The sequence below is a fragment of the Mustela nivalis genome (genome assembly GCF_964662115.1).
Source record: "Mustela nivalis genome assembly, chromosome: 14".
Lineage (NCBI taxonomy): Eukaryota > Metazoa > Chordata > Mammalia > Carnivora > Mustelidae > Mustela > Mustela nivalis.
The window spans coordinates 83306079-83321099 of record NC_139033.1 but is presented as its reverse complement, the minus strand read 5'-3'; the positions used below and the strand labels follow the sequence as shown (position 1 = coordinate 83321099).

General features: G+C 58.0%; 1 protein-coding gene across 13 annotated transcripts in view; it reads left to right on the top strand.

The window, feature by feature from the left end:
* Nucleotides 1-15021, top strand: part of GGT1 (gamma-glutamyltransferase 1) — a 27682-nt gene extending 12661 nt beyond the window's left edge. For 7 of the 13 annotated variants that reach the window (XM_082697705.1, XM_082697703.1, XM_082697702.1 and 4 more), the window contains 13 exons: nt 3420-3611; nt 4136-4312; nt 4921-5051; nt 5194-5280; nt 8098-8290; nt 8857-9014; nt 10010-10159; nt 10657-10793; nt 13419-13606; nt 13825-13952; nt 14052-14164; nt 14237-14350; nt 14689-15021. In XM_082697705.1, coding sequence (XP_082553831.1) covers nt 4149-4312; nt 4921-5051; nt 5194-5280; nt 8098-8290; nt 8857-9014; nt 10010-10159; nt 10657-10793; nt 13419-13606; nt 13825-13952; nt 14052-14164; nt 14237-14350; nt 14689-14835 — 1710 coding nt within the window. In that variant the 5' untranslated portion in view covers nt 3420-3611; nt 4136-4148 and the 3' untranslated portion in view covers nt 14836-15021. Of the gene's footprint in view, nt 1-1221; nt 1565-3419; nt 3612-4135; nt 4313-4920; nt 5052-5193; nt 5281-8097; nt 8291-8856; nt 9015-10009; nt 10160-10656; nt 10794-13396; nt 13607-13824; nt 13953-14051; nt 14165-14236; nt 14351-14688 lie in introns of those variants that run through there. The other 6 variants (XM_082697697.1, XM_082697698.1, XM_082697707.1 and 3 more) reach the window with 5 other exon arrangements.

Here is a 15021-nt window from a genome sequence, read left to right as displayed (position 1 = left end):
CTGCCCTGCTATGCAAATCCCCTGACATCCTTGCTGGCATTTAGCCCTCAGGGACGGGGTCATGGGCCTTGGTCCCTGGCTCCTGCCCTGTCCATCTTCTCAGTCATCCTGGTCTGCAGGTAATGTCCAGGGGAAAAGCTTAGTCATGGCGCCCCCATCCTGGGGCCATGGAGGATTGCGTTTGCATAGGAATGCATTTTTCTGTGGATTTCATCCCAGGCCTGCTCAAGGGCAGGGGGTGAGAGGACAAGACTTGTTTTGATTGTGTGACCCAGTGTGGGCAGTCATACCCGGTCAGCCTCTGTCTCTCTTCCTGCTTAGCAGCTGGCACAGCCTTGTACGATGGTCATGGATTAAGCATTCCAGATGGAGGCTGGGGGGCTCCCAGGCAGCCTAGATGCACCAGTTGGGGGACCAGGGAAGGAGTCCTGACTCGAGGAGTGGCTCATCCTTATTCTTGGCAAGTGGAAGCCAAAGGGAAATGGGAAGCAGAGTCCAAGTTCCCCTGGGCTGGGCACGACGGATCCGTTCCTGGCTCAAGATCTTGTTGTTGGGCTGGTCAGGGACACAGAGCACCTTGGGGGCAGGTATGGGCTGACCAGGTGTGTACTGCGGGCAGTGATTTGCAGCAGCTCTGGCCCTCTCTGGGCCCTTTCCCCCTTTCCAGGCTGCTCAGGTGGTTTCTTGGGCCCGAGGCACTAACATTCCTGCGTAGCCAGTGCAACTGGTCTGGACTCGAGGCCTCAGGCTGTGTTCCAGGAAGGCACCCTTGGCATCTGCCTGAGCGGTGTGGTAAGGGCTTTCAGGTCCTGGTTCAAGGCCATCATGTTTGGCCTTGGAGTTCAGATGCTCTGAACAGTGACAGAATGAGCCAGGGGGGTACCCAGCCCAGGGCTTGCTGGCAGGGCACTTGCCAGTGGATTTGCCCTTTGAGGGGTACCAAATCCAAGAGAGCAGGGGACCCTCTGCCTCTGTCACCGTACCTCTCCTTCCCTGCTGGGGCCACACTCCTCACTGACTGCCGTTGTCATGGGGACCCCAAGAGTCCCTGCTGTCACAGCACCTCCTATCTCCCGCCCAGGGCCCTCCCAGGACTGTGTGAACTTTAGTCACTTAGGGACAGGCTGAATCACTGCGCCTCCCTGCTGCCATGACGTCAGACTCTGGGGCTGTCCTCCCTAACAGGCTTGATCTTTTAGAGGACAGCCTATTCTCCACCCTTCTCAGACACCTTCAACTGCCCCATGAGGTTGCTGGGCGTCCCCCGGCAAGCCGCTTGCCCCCTCGGGGACTAGGTGAGCAAGAGAGTTCCTTGGCCCTCTCCTGCCTCTGCTCCTCCTTGGAGGTACCCTCCCCCAGATCCCAGTCCCAGTCCAGAGGCCCCCTGAGGGGCTCTGCAGGGGCTGCAGGCGTGGCTCTGGGCCACTCCTGGCAGTGGGGGGGCCCAGCCGGAGCTGTGGCCCAGACTTTCCCAGGCAGACAAATCTGGCTGTGTCCCAGCCCAGGCCTTCTTCTGAGGAACAGGGAGTTTTTTTGGGGGGGCCCTGCCAATCCCAGGCCTCAGGTAAGCCCATTAGGGTCATGAGGAGTGGGGTGGGGGTGTGAGGCCAAGTGCTGTGCCTGGCCTCAGTTTCCCCTCCTGAAACCAACTTGGGTGAGAGCCATGCCTCTGGGCTTGGACGTTATTTTAGTAAGTCTTTGAGAAAAATGTGGGGTATGGGAGGGTGGTGGGAAACGGAAGCCCAGTCCCCTGCAGGGTGTCTTCCGCAGGGCAGGAGATATCAGCCTGCAGGGCTTGGCTAGGCCTCCCTGTTGTCCTGTCCAGGGAGCAGAGGTTGGGGGTCAGTGCTGTCCACCCTTAACCATACTCCCTGGCAGTTTGAGCCTTGCTGGGTGCCTCCTATCCCTTCGGAAGCCCACTTGAGCCCTTGAGTGGATGGATGGATAGACAGAGATGGACAGACAGAAGAGACTGGAGTATAGACCACAGGAAGTCATGGCTGAACACTACAGAGGCCGGAGGGGAGAAAAGAGGGCCCTGAAGGGGGGTCTTGGCCAATAGCCCCATGGCTGGGAGAAATGAGGCAATGCCCCCAAGGTGCCTAGTGGATGGGACTAGAGGGCCTCCTTGGCAGGTGTGGCTGTGCCCATGCTGGGAAGGGGGTCACTGGCCTCTGCCCTACCCCACCCACCCCCACCACATGTGATGGGAAAGTTCTGTGTTCCTGGCCCAGCTCCTAAGGCCCCTTGGACCTCCAGCACAGCTGTCTCTACCAGAAATCCTTAACCCTGCCCCAGCCCCCCTGGGGTGTGCTCCGAAGCCTATCAGGCCTGCTGGAAGGCAGAGGGCATAGACTGTCCCCGGGACAGTGGCAGGGGGGAGGATCTGTTTGGCACTTTGGAGAGAGCCTTCTGCTGCTTTCTGGAGGACTAAGGAGCAGGTGACACTGACAGTAGGGAGTGTGGGGAGGAGGCTTTGCAGAAGTCCCACCAGAAAGGATTCAGTCAAGGTGAAGAGAAGAGACCAGCTAGAATCCTCCTGGCGCTGTAGGGTAGTGTCTGCTTTGTGGCTGCCCACTGAGCCTGGGAGGGGAAAGCCCTTCTGGATGTCCCTGACGTGGGGTGAGACTCCATTCCTAGACCATTGCTAGGACACCACTTCTGGCCCTGGAGCTTAGGCCCTCGGAACAGAGACAGAGTGAACCAGAGGAGTCCCAGCCGGGGGTTTGTTGGGAGATACCTCTTGACCCCTGGAGGTAACCGAGATTGCGCCTGTAACCAAAACTGTCCCTCCTTGCGGGGATCACACCCCTTGCCTGCTGCCAACACCCCAGGGACCCAAAAGCTCACTGTTGTCTCTCCCTGCACAACTGGGAAAGGAGCCAACAGGGAAACAGTGAGCAGGAAGCAGACCAGCTTCCTTCTGCCCACAAACCCCCTTCGCTTCGCTGACTCCCCCTGTCCAGGCCTCCAGGGCATCACTCTGGTAGCCAGTGACAATTACAGCTAATGCTCCCCGAGCACCCCACCCTTTCCAAGTCACTTAACCTCCACAACATCCCCCTGCAGGATGCCTCAGCCATTCGTACTGGACAGGTGGTCAGTGACCTGCCCAGGGCCCCACATCAGAGGAGGGGGCAAGACTCAGATGGGCTGAGCTTGCTCCCCAGCCTGCACGCCCCATCCCCTTGGCCAGGGACACGTGGGCTTCACCACTTTGTCATATGACACTCACACCACTGAACCCGGGCCCCGTTCTGGGCGAACCCTCTCTCGGCTGTGCCTGGAGATCTCCCACAAACGTGAGAGCAGTTGACAGCCTCCTCTTCAACCCTAGAGTTCATTTGGAGGTTGAGGAACCTCACGGAGCTCCCGGGGTGGAGGAATAGACTCGGGGTGTTTCAGGTATGCTATCTCAGTTTTCAGGAAAACCAGGAGGCTACGTGGTTGTGGTGTCTCTCTGGAGCAGATCCTGCGGCCACAGGCACCTGCCGTGTGTGAGGGAGACCCCCGTTATCTCATCAACGGCTTCAGCCAACCCCCGTCCCCACTGCCCCATTTTTGTAGCCACCTCTGCAGGCAAGGCGTGGGGCTCCCATCCCCTGAGAAAGGTAGGCACCTGCCCTGTTGCCCTCAGCTAACGATTACAGGAGGAGACCAGGGGGGTCCTCTCTCTGAACCCCACAGTCTGTGGCAGGACACTCTGGGAGGGCCCATGGATGGTGCCTGGCTCTGGGCTGAGGTGGGGATCACAGAAGGAATCAGACCAGGCTTGCCCCTCATGGACTTCTACACTTGGCCATGGCTCCCAGTTTGGGGGATAGATGAGGCTGTGTAGAAGCAGGGGCACACGGAATCTGGGGGCTTCCAGAAGAGGGTTCTGTTGGACATGGGGTCCTTCCTGGAATGCGGCCTTGAGGATAAGCAGGGAGGTTTGGGAGGGCACAGATGGGGTCAGGAGTTTCTGGTGGAGGGAATGGCATGAGCAAAGGTCTGGGGGCTGGAAGGAGACACAGGGATGTTCCTGAGACTTCATCTTGGGCTGGGCCCTGTGAAGGTGAGGGTCAGGATGTGCCCAGAGGCAGGCCGGTGTAGGCCCCTGACTCTGTTATCCTCCACCCCCCACCCCCAACAGGGCCTGCAGAGCCATGAAGAGGAAGTATGTGTTTCTGGTCCTGGTGGCCGTGGTGCTCGTGCTCTTCCTCATCATTGGCCTGTGCGTTTGGCTGCCCTCAGCCTCCAAGACACACAACCATGTCTACCCCAGGGCGGCCGTGGCTGCAGATGCCAAGCATTGCTCGGAGATCGGGAGGTGAGCAGGCAGGGCATGGGAACCCAGGAGGACCACTGCAAGTGGATCTGGCCCAGACCCTCATCCCCCTGAGACGCAGTTTCCCCAACTGTCCCTGAGCTACCTGGACAAGGGGTGACTGATTCACATGGAGCTGCGTGTCCTTTCCTTGGAACTTCTCAGCAGCCTCTGAAGGCGAGAAGGGGAGAAGGGGACACTGACTCCAAGAGCAGGGTGTGGGTTTCCCAGGGCCCAGCTGAGCCCCTTTTTCTCAGACCTAAGAATCTCCATCTCTTTGGATCAACTGTTGTTTTATGCTATTTTCGACCCCTGTCTCACATTATTTACAAAGATCAGTTCCCACTTAGAGACTTAAACAGGAAAAAAAAGTGTTGTCGATAAAAGTAACAATTTTCCCATTTTCTTTCTATTATAAAATGCATGTTCATCTGTTTGCTTGAAAAGGAAGACCATACAAGCCCATTGGCTTGAGAGTTCTATGCAGAACTGGGGGCTCTTCTTCCCTCCTGCTTTGGGCAGGGTGGCCTGACAGGGTGGATGGAGGTGGGCGGCAGGTGCCCGCATCGGGGAGCCCGCAGATGCTCACTGCCCCTGTGTGCCCTGGGTAGGGATGTGCTGAGGGAAGGCGGCTCGGCGGTGGACGCTGCCATCGCGGCCCTCCTGTGCGTGGGGCTCATGAACGTCCACAGCATGGGCATCGGGGGCGGCCTGTTCCTCACCATCTACAATAGCACCACACGTGAGTGCCCCCGGGAACGGGGGGGGGGGGGTGAATGGCAGCGGCTGTCTAGCTCAGGCTGGACTTGGGCGGCCCTGGGCTCACACCCTTGGGTGAGGAGGGTTGGTGTGGGTCTGGATTACCCTCCTGCTTCTCCTTCCAGGAAAAGTTGAGATCATCAATGCCCGCGAGGTGGCCCCGGGGCTGGCCTTTGACAGCATGTTCAATAGCTCGGAGCAGTCACAGGAAGGTGAGGTGCAAAGTCAGGGTGTGGGTGCAGAGCTGGGCTGAGCTACTGGTGAAGGCATGGGCCTCTGGGGCTGGGGACAGCTCTGGATGGGCTGATGCCCACTGTACCCATCCCTTCCTGGCCCCACAACACCCTCCCGTAATGAACAGTCCAGACCATCATCATGGAGGGAAAAAGGTGGAGCTTCAGTTATTTTCGGGTCAGGTCCCTCCAGAGCCACCCAGTATTAGTAAACAGAGAGAATAATTATTTCAACGGCTAGCACATACCGTGGGTCACTGGGGCCAGCACTTTGCTCAGCCCTTTTCGCCAGTGAGCCTCTTGAATCCTCCCTTGTATGCTTGGGAGTCCAGGGAAGTGCTGTGTTGATTCTCATTTTACAGGTCCAGAGAGGTAGTGCAAACCAACTGAGCTCACACAGCTGGATGGTGCTGAGGCCAAAATTGGACCTGGGCTGTTGAAACCCTGTGTTTTTCAAAGGCATCCAAGTCATTCATTTGTTCGTTCATTTGTGGGGCTAGCTCTCAAGAGACAACAGTCTCTTTTTTAACAAAGTCTTATGCGGAGAAGAGGCCCCCAATTTTCCCATGCAGCTGCGGGGAAGCCAATGGCCACCAGAGGGTGCTGCTTCCAAGGACTCAAACGGGTTGCAGGCTAGGAGGTTGGAAGCAGGAAGTTCTGGCTGTTGGCGTTAACTGGTCCCATCTCCAACTGCAGGTTCTGCTCCTCAGCCCTGGGCGGTGGGCGGGGCCCTGCGGGTAGTTCCGCCCCCTTGGAGTCCTCTTCAACCTACAGAGTCTTTGTTTGAATTCCTATATCCCTTGGGAACCTCTGAATGGGTAGAAAGGAAATTCACTGGAATCTTACAGGCTTAGCACCTTAGGGGCACTTGGAACACATTTATTTAACCAGGACTAGTTGGGCACCTCTTAAAATGTCAGGGGCTGTTCCCCAAGCCAGGGGACAAAGCAAAGGCAACAGGTGAATTCTGAAATCTGTGACCCAGTCGAGCCAGGATAGCAGAGGCAGGGAAGAGCCGGATGGCATCGATTCACCAAGTACAGCACGCTCGGGGACGGGCTGACTAAGCAAAGACCCAGAGGCTGGATTGGAGTGAGGGGAGCTGTAGGGGTGTCTGGGGGCAAAGCAAGTGGCCCATGTGGGAACCAGCGAGGCTGCACTGGCTGACCCCAGGGTCAGAATGGCTCAGATGGCGTCAGACCTCATGGGTCATTGCGAAGACCCTGCTTCTTGTCGGAGAGAGGGAGCAGTGTCTCTTGGGGGAGCAGTGTCTCTTGGGGTGTTTGTGGGGGTGGATCTGGGGTAGGTCGGACTTAACCCCTTGGGTTGCTGCAGAAGGGTCAGAGAGCACGCGGCCTGCCCGTGAGGTGACCTGTCAGGAGGTCACCACAATATTGAGGGAGAGAAGATGGTGTTGGGAGGTGGTTGGTACTCAACATACCTGGAGTGGGGAGCCTATGCGTCTGCTGATAGGTTGGGTTTGACACATATGCCAAGTGTCCTGAATGACTGGTGTTCGATCTGCATCCGGAAAGAGGGGGCAGCCCTAGCAGAGAACAGCAAGGCTGTGGGGAATGGGTTTGGGAGATAGTCAGGAATTGCGTTTTGAGCGTGTTAAGTTAGAGATGCCTTTTAGGCATGGGCAGCCGCGTCCTCAGGTCTGCCCATCAGAGGAGCAGGCCAGGCTAGAAAGTAAATGTGGAGTTGTGAGCACATAATGGAACTTCAAGTTCCAGTTCAAGCTCTGATCTGGGGGAGTAGAGAACAGACTCTAGGAGAGCCTGGCAGGTGGGATGCACAGGTGACCCAGCAGGAGTGATGGACCAGGTAAGGTGAACTTGAGAGGAGACCCGGGTCTGCCAGTATAGGGGTCAGTGGTGGCTTTGGCGAGCAGGGTGGTGTGAGGCCTGATTGGCCCAAGGTCAGGGAGGCATTTATCTAAGGTGGCAGGAATTACGGGCTGGATGTCAGACCTTCTGAGATGTGCAGACATGCAGATCCTAATATCCTGGCTCTCGTGCCCAGCTTCAGGTTGTTATGAACCTAGACTGCCTAGTCTGGGGGTAGCTGAGATGGCCCTTGTCATTCAGGGGTGGAAACAAGAAGGTGTCTAGGAGTGGGGGCCGTGGATCATCATGCAGACCCTTTCTGCATCAGTATCTAATTTAGGGCATGGTGGGCCGTGGGAGTGGGTGGGGACCAGGGTCTACAGGTGTTTCCAGTGGAACTGTGGGCTCCTCTGAGGAGTGGTCAGATGGGGAAACTAAGGCCCAGAGACTGTAAAGGGCAGGGGTTTGGGCTCAGGTCCTGGTTCTGAGACAGTAGAAGGGAGAAAGGTAGAGGTCTTGCCTTGGAACTGGCTCAATGTCAGGGTGGCCCCGGGCTTGCCCTGGGAACTTCTGTGGGTTCTGGTGGACCCCTTGAGCCTGTGGGTGAGGAAGCTCAGACTGAGAGATGGCAGGGGTCTGGCTTCCCCACAGTCTTGTGTGCAGCTGTGGCCTGGCACAGGATTTCAAACCCGCTGGCCACCCCCGCAGAGGCAGTCATCTCATCCCTGGACAGCAGAATTCAGCAGAAGGAACCACCTCTCCCTGACCTGTGGCCTCCTTTGCATGTCCCTAACCATCTACACTTTTGCCTGCTGAGTCCAGATAGGACAATGCCATTTCTTTCCGAAACCTCACTGATCCCATTTGGGGACTGTGCCTAGGATGTGGCCTGAGAGAGCATCCCTCCCGGTGTCCCCAGACTAGAGCCACTAACTGTGTGTGTGTGTGTGTCCCTGTCCCTATGCAGGGGGGCTGTCGGTGGCGGTTCCCGGTGAGATCCGAGGCTATGAACTGGCCCACCAGCGGCACGGGCGGCTGCCCTGGGCTCGCCTCTTCCAGCCCAGCATCCAGCTGGCCCGCATGGGCTTCCCTGTGGGGAAGGGCTTGGCGGCAGCGCTGGAGAAAAGTCGGGCAGTCATCGAGCAGCGGCCTGCCCTGTGGTATGTCTTGGGGGGGTTTGGCCTGCCCTGGGCCACAGGCTGGGCAGACATGGCCCAAGATTCCCTGCAAGCTGTGAATGACTGGCAGGGTGCTTTCAGGAACCTGTGCTGATGGAGGGCTGAGGTCTAGGATACAGGAACCTTTCCCAATGTGCATGGGATCACATTCTGAGCCTGGTGCCTTCCCAAGCTTGTGTGTCCTGAGTGGCAGGGGCTCTAGGAGGCATGGGCTGGACACCAGAGGATGAGGGTCACACACCCGTGGAAGGGTGCTCGCTGTCTTTTTTTTAAAGACTTTATTTATTTATTTGGCAGAGAGATAGATCACAGGTAGGCAGAGAGGCAGGCAGAGAGAGGAGGAGGTAGGTTTCCTGCTGAGCAGAGAGCTGATGCGGGGCTCGATCCCAGGACCCTGAGATCATGACCTGAGCCGAAGGCAGAGGCTTATCCCACTGAGCCACCCAGGTGCCCTGCTCACTGTCCTTCGATCTCGTGTGTGATTGGGTGGGAAGTGACTGACTTAATCCAGCCGGCCTGCCAGCCTCACAGGAGCCTCTCTGCCCCAGTGAGGTGTTCTGCCGCAATGGGAAAGTGCTGCGGGAAGGGGACAAATTGACCTTGCCACGGTTGGCAGACACGTACGAGACACTGGCCTTGGAGGGAGCCCAAGCCTTCTACAACGGGAGGCTCACAGCCCAGATTATCAAGGACATTCAGGATGCTGGTGAGTGGGCAACCTCAGTGGCCCTGGGGAAGGAACCCTGAGCCAGAGCTCAGAGGTCTTAGGTCCTTGGTCCTGCTGTGGCCCAGACTCTAGGCCCTCAGCAGCATCTGGTGGAGGGGTGGGTGTCAAGGAGACGTCTGCACCTAGTGACAGGTCACAAGAATCTACAGATCGTGGTTAAGTCATGACTGAGAGACCAGTGCAGTTCAGGAGAGAAAGTTCTCAATGGATAAATGCAGGCCCAGGTAGGAGCTCAGACTGAGGGAGCCTTGACATGCAGGTCTGGGAGGACTTCCCAGAGGTGGTAGTACATGAACTCCAGATGAGGTCGGAGAGAGGAAGAGCATTCCTGGCAGATGGAACAGGCCAAGGCCCAGAGAGGGTGAGCTTTAACTATCCCTGAGGGTCACAGCAGATGCGGGTGGGCTTGGCGAGAGAGGCCTTGGAGGAGCTGCAAGCAGGGACAGCTTCTGATGAATTTCAGCCAGGCAGCCTGCGCTGCCTCTCCGTCCCGTGTGGATTTCTTCATACTGTTCTTTTTATCAGAGACGCAGAAGAGTGTGATTAGCATGCTGACCTTTAGCGCTGGGGCAGGAAATTAGCCTGTAAATAACCTGGTCTGTCTGGAGCCCACTTCCTGTAGAATTAAGAGCCTCCTTTCACCCACCCATTAGTCTCTGGCAGAGAGGACTGGGCAAGGGGGAGATAGGAGCCGATATTTTCCACTTAGGGAAGAGGACTTTTGGTGCCAGGGGAAGAGGAGGTAGACCTGGAGGCCAGTGGGGCAAACAGGTGGAGGGCAGCTGGCCTGAGCCTGGCGATGGGGAGGAGGCATCTTTGGGGAGCCCAGAGGGACTGGGAGGGTGGGGCTGTGGGGAGGGGGAGGGGCAGGGACCCTCCAGGTGGGCGAGGGCTTTCAGTTTGATGATCTTGTCCTCCCCTCGGATTTGGGGCCCCGTCCCCATGTCCCCCCACTGAGCTGCTCTTGGCATCAGGGGGCATCATGACCGCCAAGGACCTCAACGACTACCGTGCCAGGCTGATCGAGAACCCCCTGAACATCAGCCTTGGGGACTCCCATCTCTACGTGCCCAGCGCCCCGCTCAGTGGCCCGGTGCTGGCTCTTATTCTCAACATCCTTAAGGGTGAGCTGTCCCACCACGACCCTGTAGGGGGGGTGTGTGTCAGGGGCTAAGGGAGGAAGAGGAGTGGTTGGGAAGTAAAAACGGTGTGGAGCAGCATCCCGGGCTGGGACCAGCCCCTGCAAGGGCTTAGGGGTGACAGGGTCTGTCTGCCTTGCCAAGTTACCCAGTGCTGGAAGTTCACAGCTAGTGGGTGCGGGGGCGCTGGTCCAGAGGATCTGTCTGACAAATCTAAGTGGTCTTCTGGGACTGGGTAAGACTGGGTCGCCCTTCTAGCTGGACATTTGAGGCCCAGGTCCAGAGGTCCCTTGCCTCATTCCATCCTTCCATTCCTCCAAAGTGTCCACTGGTCATTATTCAACGTTCCCCTTCTCAAGCTGGGCCAAGCAAAGAGATTCAGGGAGGTGTGAGCCTACCCTGGAACACTCAGCTGTCTTGGCCGAGCTGGGGTGTCCCAAGGGCCCTGGGACTGCCGGTGTGTCCCATCTCTGCTCCATCAGGGTACAACTTCTCCCGGGCAAGTGTGGAAACACCCGAGCAGAAGGGTCTGACTTACCACCGCATTGTGGAGGCCTTCCGGTTCGCCTATGCCAAGAGGACCCTGCTTGGGGACCCGGAGTTTGTCGATGTGATGGCGGTAAGAGGCAGGGGCGGTAAGAGGTCCACGATGGGTGGGGAGGACCTCTCATGGAGGTGCCACGATGGTTCCCGGGGGCCACCCCAACCTCACACATGCTGAATGAATCCATTTCTACCACCGACTTTGGTGGTGGGCCTACCGTGTGCTGGGATGGACTGATGACCCTGAGTTCAGCCTTCTGCCACAGGGAGCTTGCAGTGTGACGAGTCGGCAATGAGTAATTAGTGGCCCCTATCCCTGGCCAAGCTCGCACCTTGGGGGCTGTACCCTTGGTCTGGAAGCTTTTGGAGTGTTCACTGCTGAGCTGGGGAGTACGTAGGGGCATCGTAACCCTCGAGGGTCATGAGGAGGATGGGGGAGGGGCGGGGGGGGTCTGGGTGGCAGAGGCCTCAGCCACCAGCTTATTGGTCACACCCAGCAGCTAACCCTTCCCTGATCCCCACCCAGGCCCTGCACAGCCCGACCCACTCATAGCCAAATACCCCGGTTCCAGGCTGAGCCTTCACTGAGCCTCCCATCATGGTACCCCTTTACCTACTTGGATCCCCCATTCTGGGGTAGACCTGCAGACCCCCTCACACGGACCTGTGTCTCTCAGCTGCCCCTCTGCTGTCCTGGATCTCTATTCTTTCCTGAGGACCGTTTCATGCTACTCCCCGTGGCCTTCAGAGACCTGGCGACTCATCCCCCCGAGGCCACTGCATTGCCTCCCTCTCTCTCTGCAGCCCCCGCCCCTGCCGTCCTGGCTGAGGCTGGCCCCTCTGCGCCTCCACCTGCCAATTCAGCCTTTCCTGCAGCCCTGCACTCCCTCCAGCGTTCCCATCCTGCCCTTTCTGACAGGTCGTTCTGGAAAGAGGCATCTGCTTGTCGCTGCTGTCTCCCCTTCCTCTGCTTCCACTCAGGGCACACTGGGCCTCTCCATCCCTCTCTCAGGCCCTCTCCCATCAGGCTCTGCCCTCCCCGCTCCACATCCCCCCTGCCAGGACCCCTCACTCCACCCCCCTCAAGAGTCCAGCCTCAGTTTCCCCTCTGGGCCCCCCTCAGCAGCATCTCACACAGTTCAGTTCACCACCTCCTTTCCTCACCTTTTCCTTTTGCCGAGTTGTGGACATTTTGCCCCATCCCCTTCCTCTCTCCATGCTTCCATCCACCCCTTTTTATTGACATGTGTGTGCTCTTTGGGTATCAGATGGTCAGTCCCTGATATCACACTTTGGGTTGTAGCTCCCGAGACTGAGACCCCTCCATACTGCCTTTGAGAGGACCTGGCCCATTAGACTCCTGTGTTCCCGAGGGTCCCAGGGTTGTTTAGGTCCAGAGCCCATCAGACTCATCCCTCGCAGTTTCTGTTCTGTCCCTCTAGTCTCTGAACCTACAACAGATGTCTGGGGTGTTTTGCTGCTTTTTAAAGCCCAGGGCGGCTGTCCTGCAGAACCATCCCACATCCTGGATTTGACTTTCTGTTTTCTTGGGAGTAGATTCAGGCTGAAAATTTTTCCTGTGGGGTGTTGCTGGAAAATTCTGGAGGCATTTTCTTTGCTCGGTCCCCAGGGGCTTTCCTTGCTGGCTCCTGTCTCCTCTCCTCTCCTCTTTGTCCTTACCACCATGGGGACCCTGTTCATGCGCACAGGTTGAAGCAGCGACTGGAGGCTGAGGGCTCCCTGTTTATCCTCAGCCTGGTCTTGCCCATGCACTCCACACACACAGATCCATACCCGTCTGCAACAGGAAAAGGCATGTCTCCAAAATCAAGCTCCTGACTGTCCACCTTCACTGCCTCTTCCACAGTGTCTACCTCCCACCTTCACTGTCCCTTCCGCAGTGTCAGCCTCCACAGTTAAATGGCCTCTCTGCACCGAAGGCTTTGGGGCCATTGGTTCTCTCCCATCCGCACCACCCCCGTCTCTCACTTGGTTGATGCCATAGCCTCCCAGTTGGGTTCTACACTACACCCCCACACAGCTGCCAGAGGGATCCTGTGAACTGCTGGTGTGCTCCTTCCTCTTTCCCAGGCCCGGGTGGCTCAAAGCAAAAGCCAGACTCCTTATAGGGCCTCTGAAGACTTACTGGGATAACCCCCTGCTAATGTCTCCTACCACCTCTCTCTTAGACCCTATTCACCCTTTGCCTATCACTCACAGCCTGCCTCAGGGCCTTTGCATTTACCACCAGGCCTCATTCAGGCCTCTTTTCAGACATCACCTCCTCTGAGAAGCCCTCCCTGACAATTCCGCTCCCATCTGGTCCTTCTCTATCCCCTTTACCTGGCTTGTTCTCTCCAGCATGTCCCTGCCTCCCTTTATCATCCCTGCCAGAAGGGCAGGGACCCGTATATGTCTTCCCTGTTGATCAGGCATGTAGTACAAGCTCCATGAATGAATGAAAGGTTGAATGCAGCCAGAGTGGGGGCTTGTGGGGTAGACAGACCAATGCTTAGAGTTGCTGGACTGCAGCTGAGGCAGAGCCTGGAAAGGGGATCAGACGGGCTACGTGAGGTTGGGGGTGCAGGAGGGTTGTGGTCAGGGCCATGTTGGGGGCTTCCCAAGAGCTGCTCGCACAAGCCTGTGCCCCCTCCCCATCCTCCTCCCCCACCTCCTCAGGCCAGCTCTGGGGTCTCGGCAGGTGGTCCGCAACATGAGCTCCGAGTTCTTTGCCGCTCAGCTCCGGGCCCGGATCTCTGACAGCACCACTCACCCGACCTCCTACTATGAGCCTGAGTTCTACACGCCTGATGATGGTGGCACGGCCCACCTGTCCGTGGTTGCAGAGGATGGCAGCGCTGTGTCCGCCACCAGCACCATCAACCTCTAGTAGGGCTGCTTGGTGGCCCTGGGTGGGCCAGGGGCTGCTTGTGTCTCCCAGGAGGGAGCTCCATCAACCCCTTTCATGGTGGGGAAACTGAGGCCCCACCTTGGTAGAGCGCCTGCCCTCAGCCTCCCTGGGCTGGGTAGAGCTTCGGTGGGTGGGTGGGGGCTGGGTGGGGTAGGGGCTGGATCTGGCCCAGTTGTCTGATCTGGCTGGTCTGCAGCTTCGGTTCCAAGGTACGCTCAAAGGTCAGCGGGATCATATTCAATGATGAGATGGATGACTTCAGCTCCCCCAACATCACCAACCAGTTTGGGGTGCCCCCTTCCCCAGCCAACTTCATCAAACCAGGTGCGGGGCGGGGAGGGACTTGGGCCAAGAGAGGGCTGGTGCCTTGGGCAGGCAGCTGACCAGCATCTCTGTCCCTGCCTGCCCATCTGGTGACTACAGGGAAGCAGCCCCTCTCGTCCATGTGTCCGGCGATCCTCGTGGGCCAGGATGGCCAGGTCCGCATGGTGGTAGGTGCCTCTGGGGGCACGCACATCACTACGGCCACCGCACTGGTACGTGCCATCTACCTGTCCCCTCCAGCCCCTGCCCCCGGGCCACGCTGACCCCATCCCTTTGCCCTCCAGGCCATCATCCATAACCTGTGGTTTGGCTACGATGTAAAACGGGCAGTAGAGGAGCCCCGACTTCACAACCAGCTTCTGCCCAACACAACAACGCTGGAGAGAGGCATTGACCAGGTGAGACAGGGCCAAGGAAACTGCGTTATAAGGGGGGGGGTCATGGGGGGATCCTAGGAAGGAGGCCCGGATCTCCTGAGTCATCAAAAAGTAGACTACCAGCCTCTGCCTGGGGCAGATGAACTTTACCTCCACTGCCTGGGCCATCTTGAACCCCTGTGCAGCTTGGGTCAGGCCACCTGCTCCAAGGAGACCCACTAGGCCCAGCTGCCCCCAACTTGTTCTTCCTGGCCTCTGGGTGGAAACGGCACCGTCTGTGTGGTTCGGTTTGGGTCTGTGTGGTTCAGATGGCTTCGCAGGCCCTGCTGAGAACCCTCTATCCCCTCCCCCCAACCCAGGCGGTGACCACAGCCCTGAAGACTCGGCATCACAACACTGAGGACACTTCCAGCTTCATTGGTGTGGTGCAAGCCATTGTCCACACGGCCGGTGGCTGGGCAGCTGCCTCAGACCCCAGGAAAGGCGGGGAGCCTGCTGGCTACTGAGTGCTTGGGGTGGGCAAGGCTTCCTGGCAACCTAGGGATGAGATTCCCCGCTTGGGCCAGAGTGGAACTTGGAGGGATTTGCTTCCCCTGTGAGTGACAAAGCAGTGCAATAAATGGGGGTCGCAGCGTGAGGCTCTGGGCAGCCTTGCTGGCCTAGCTCCCATATCACTGGGCCTCAGTATCCTA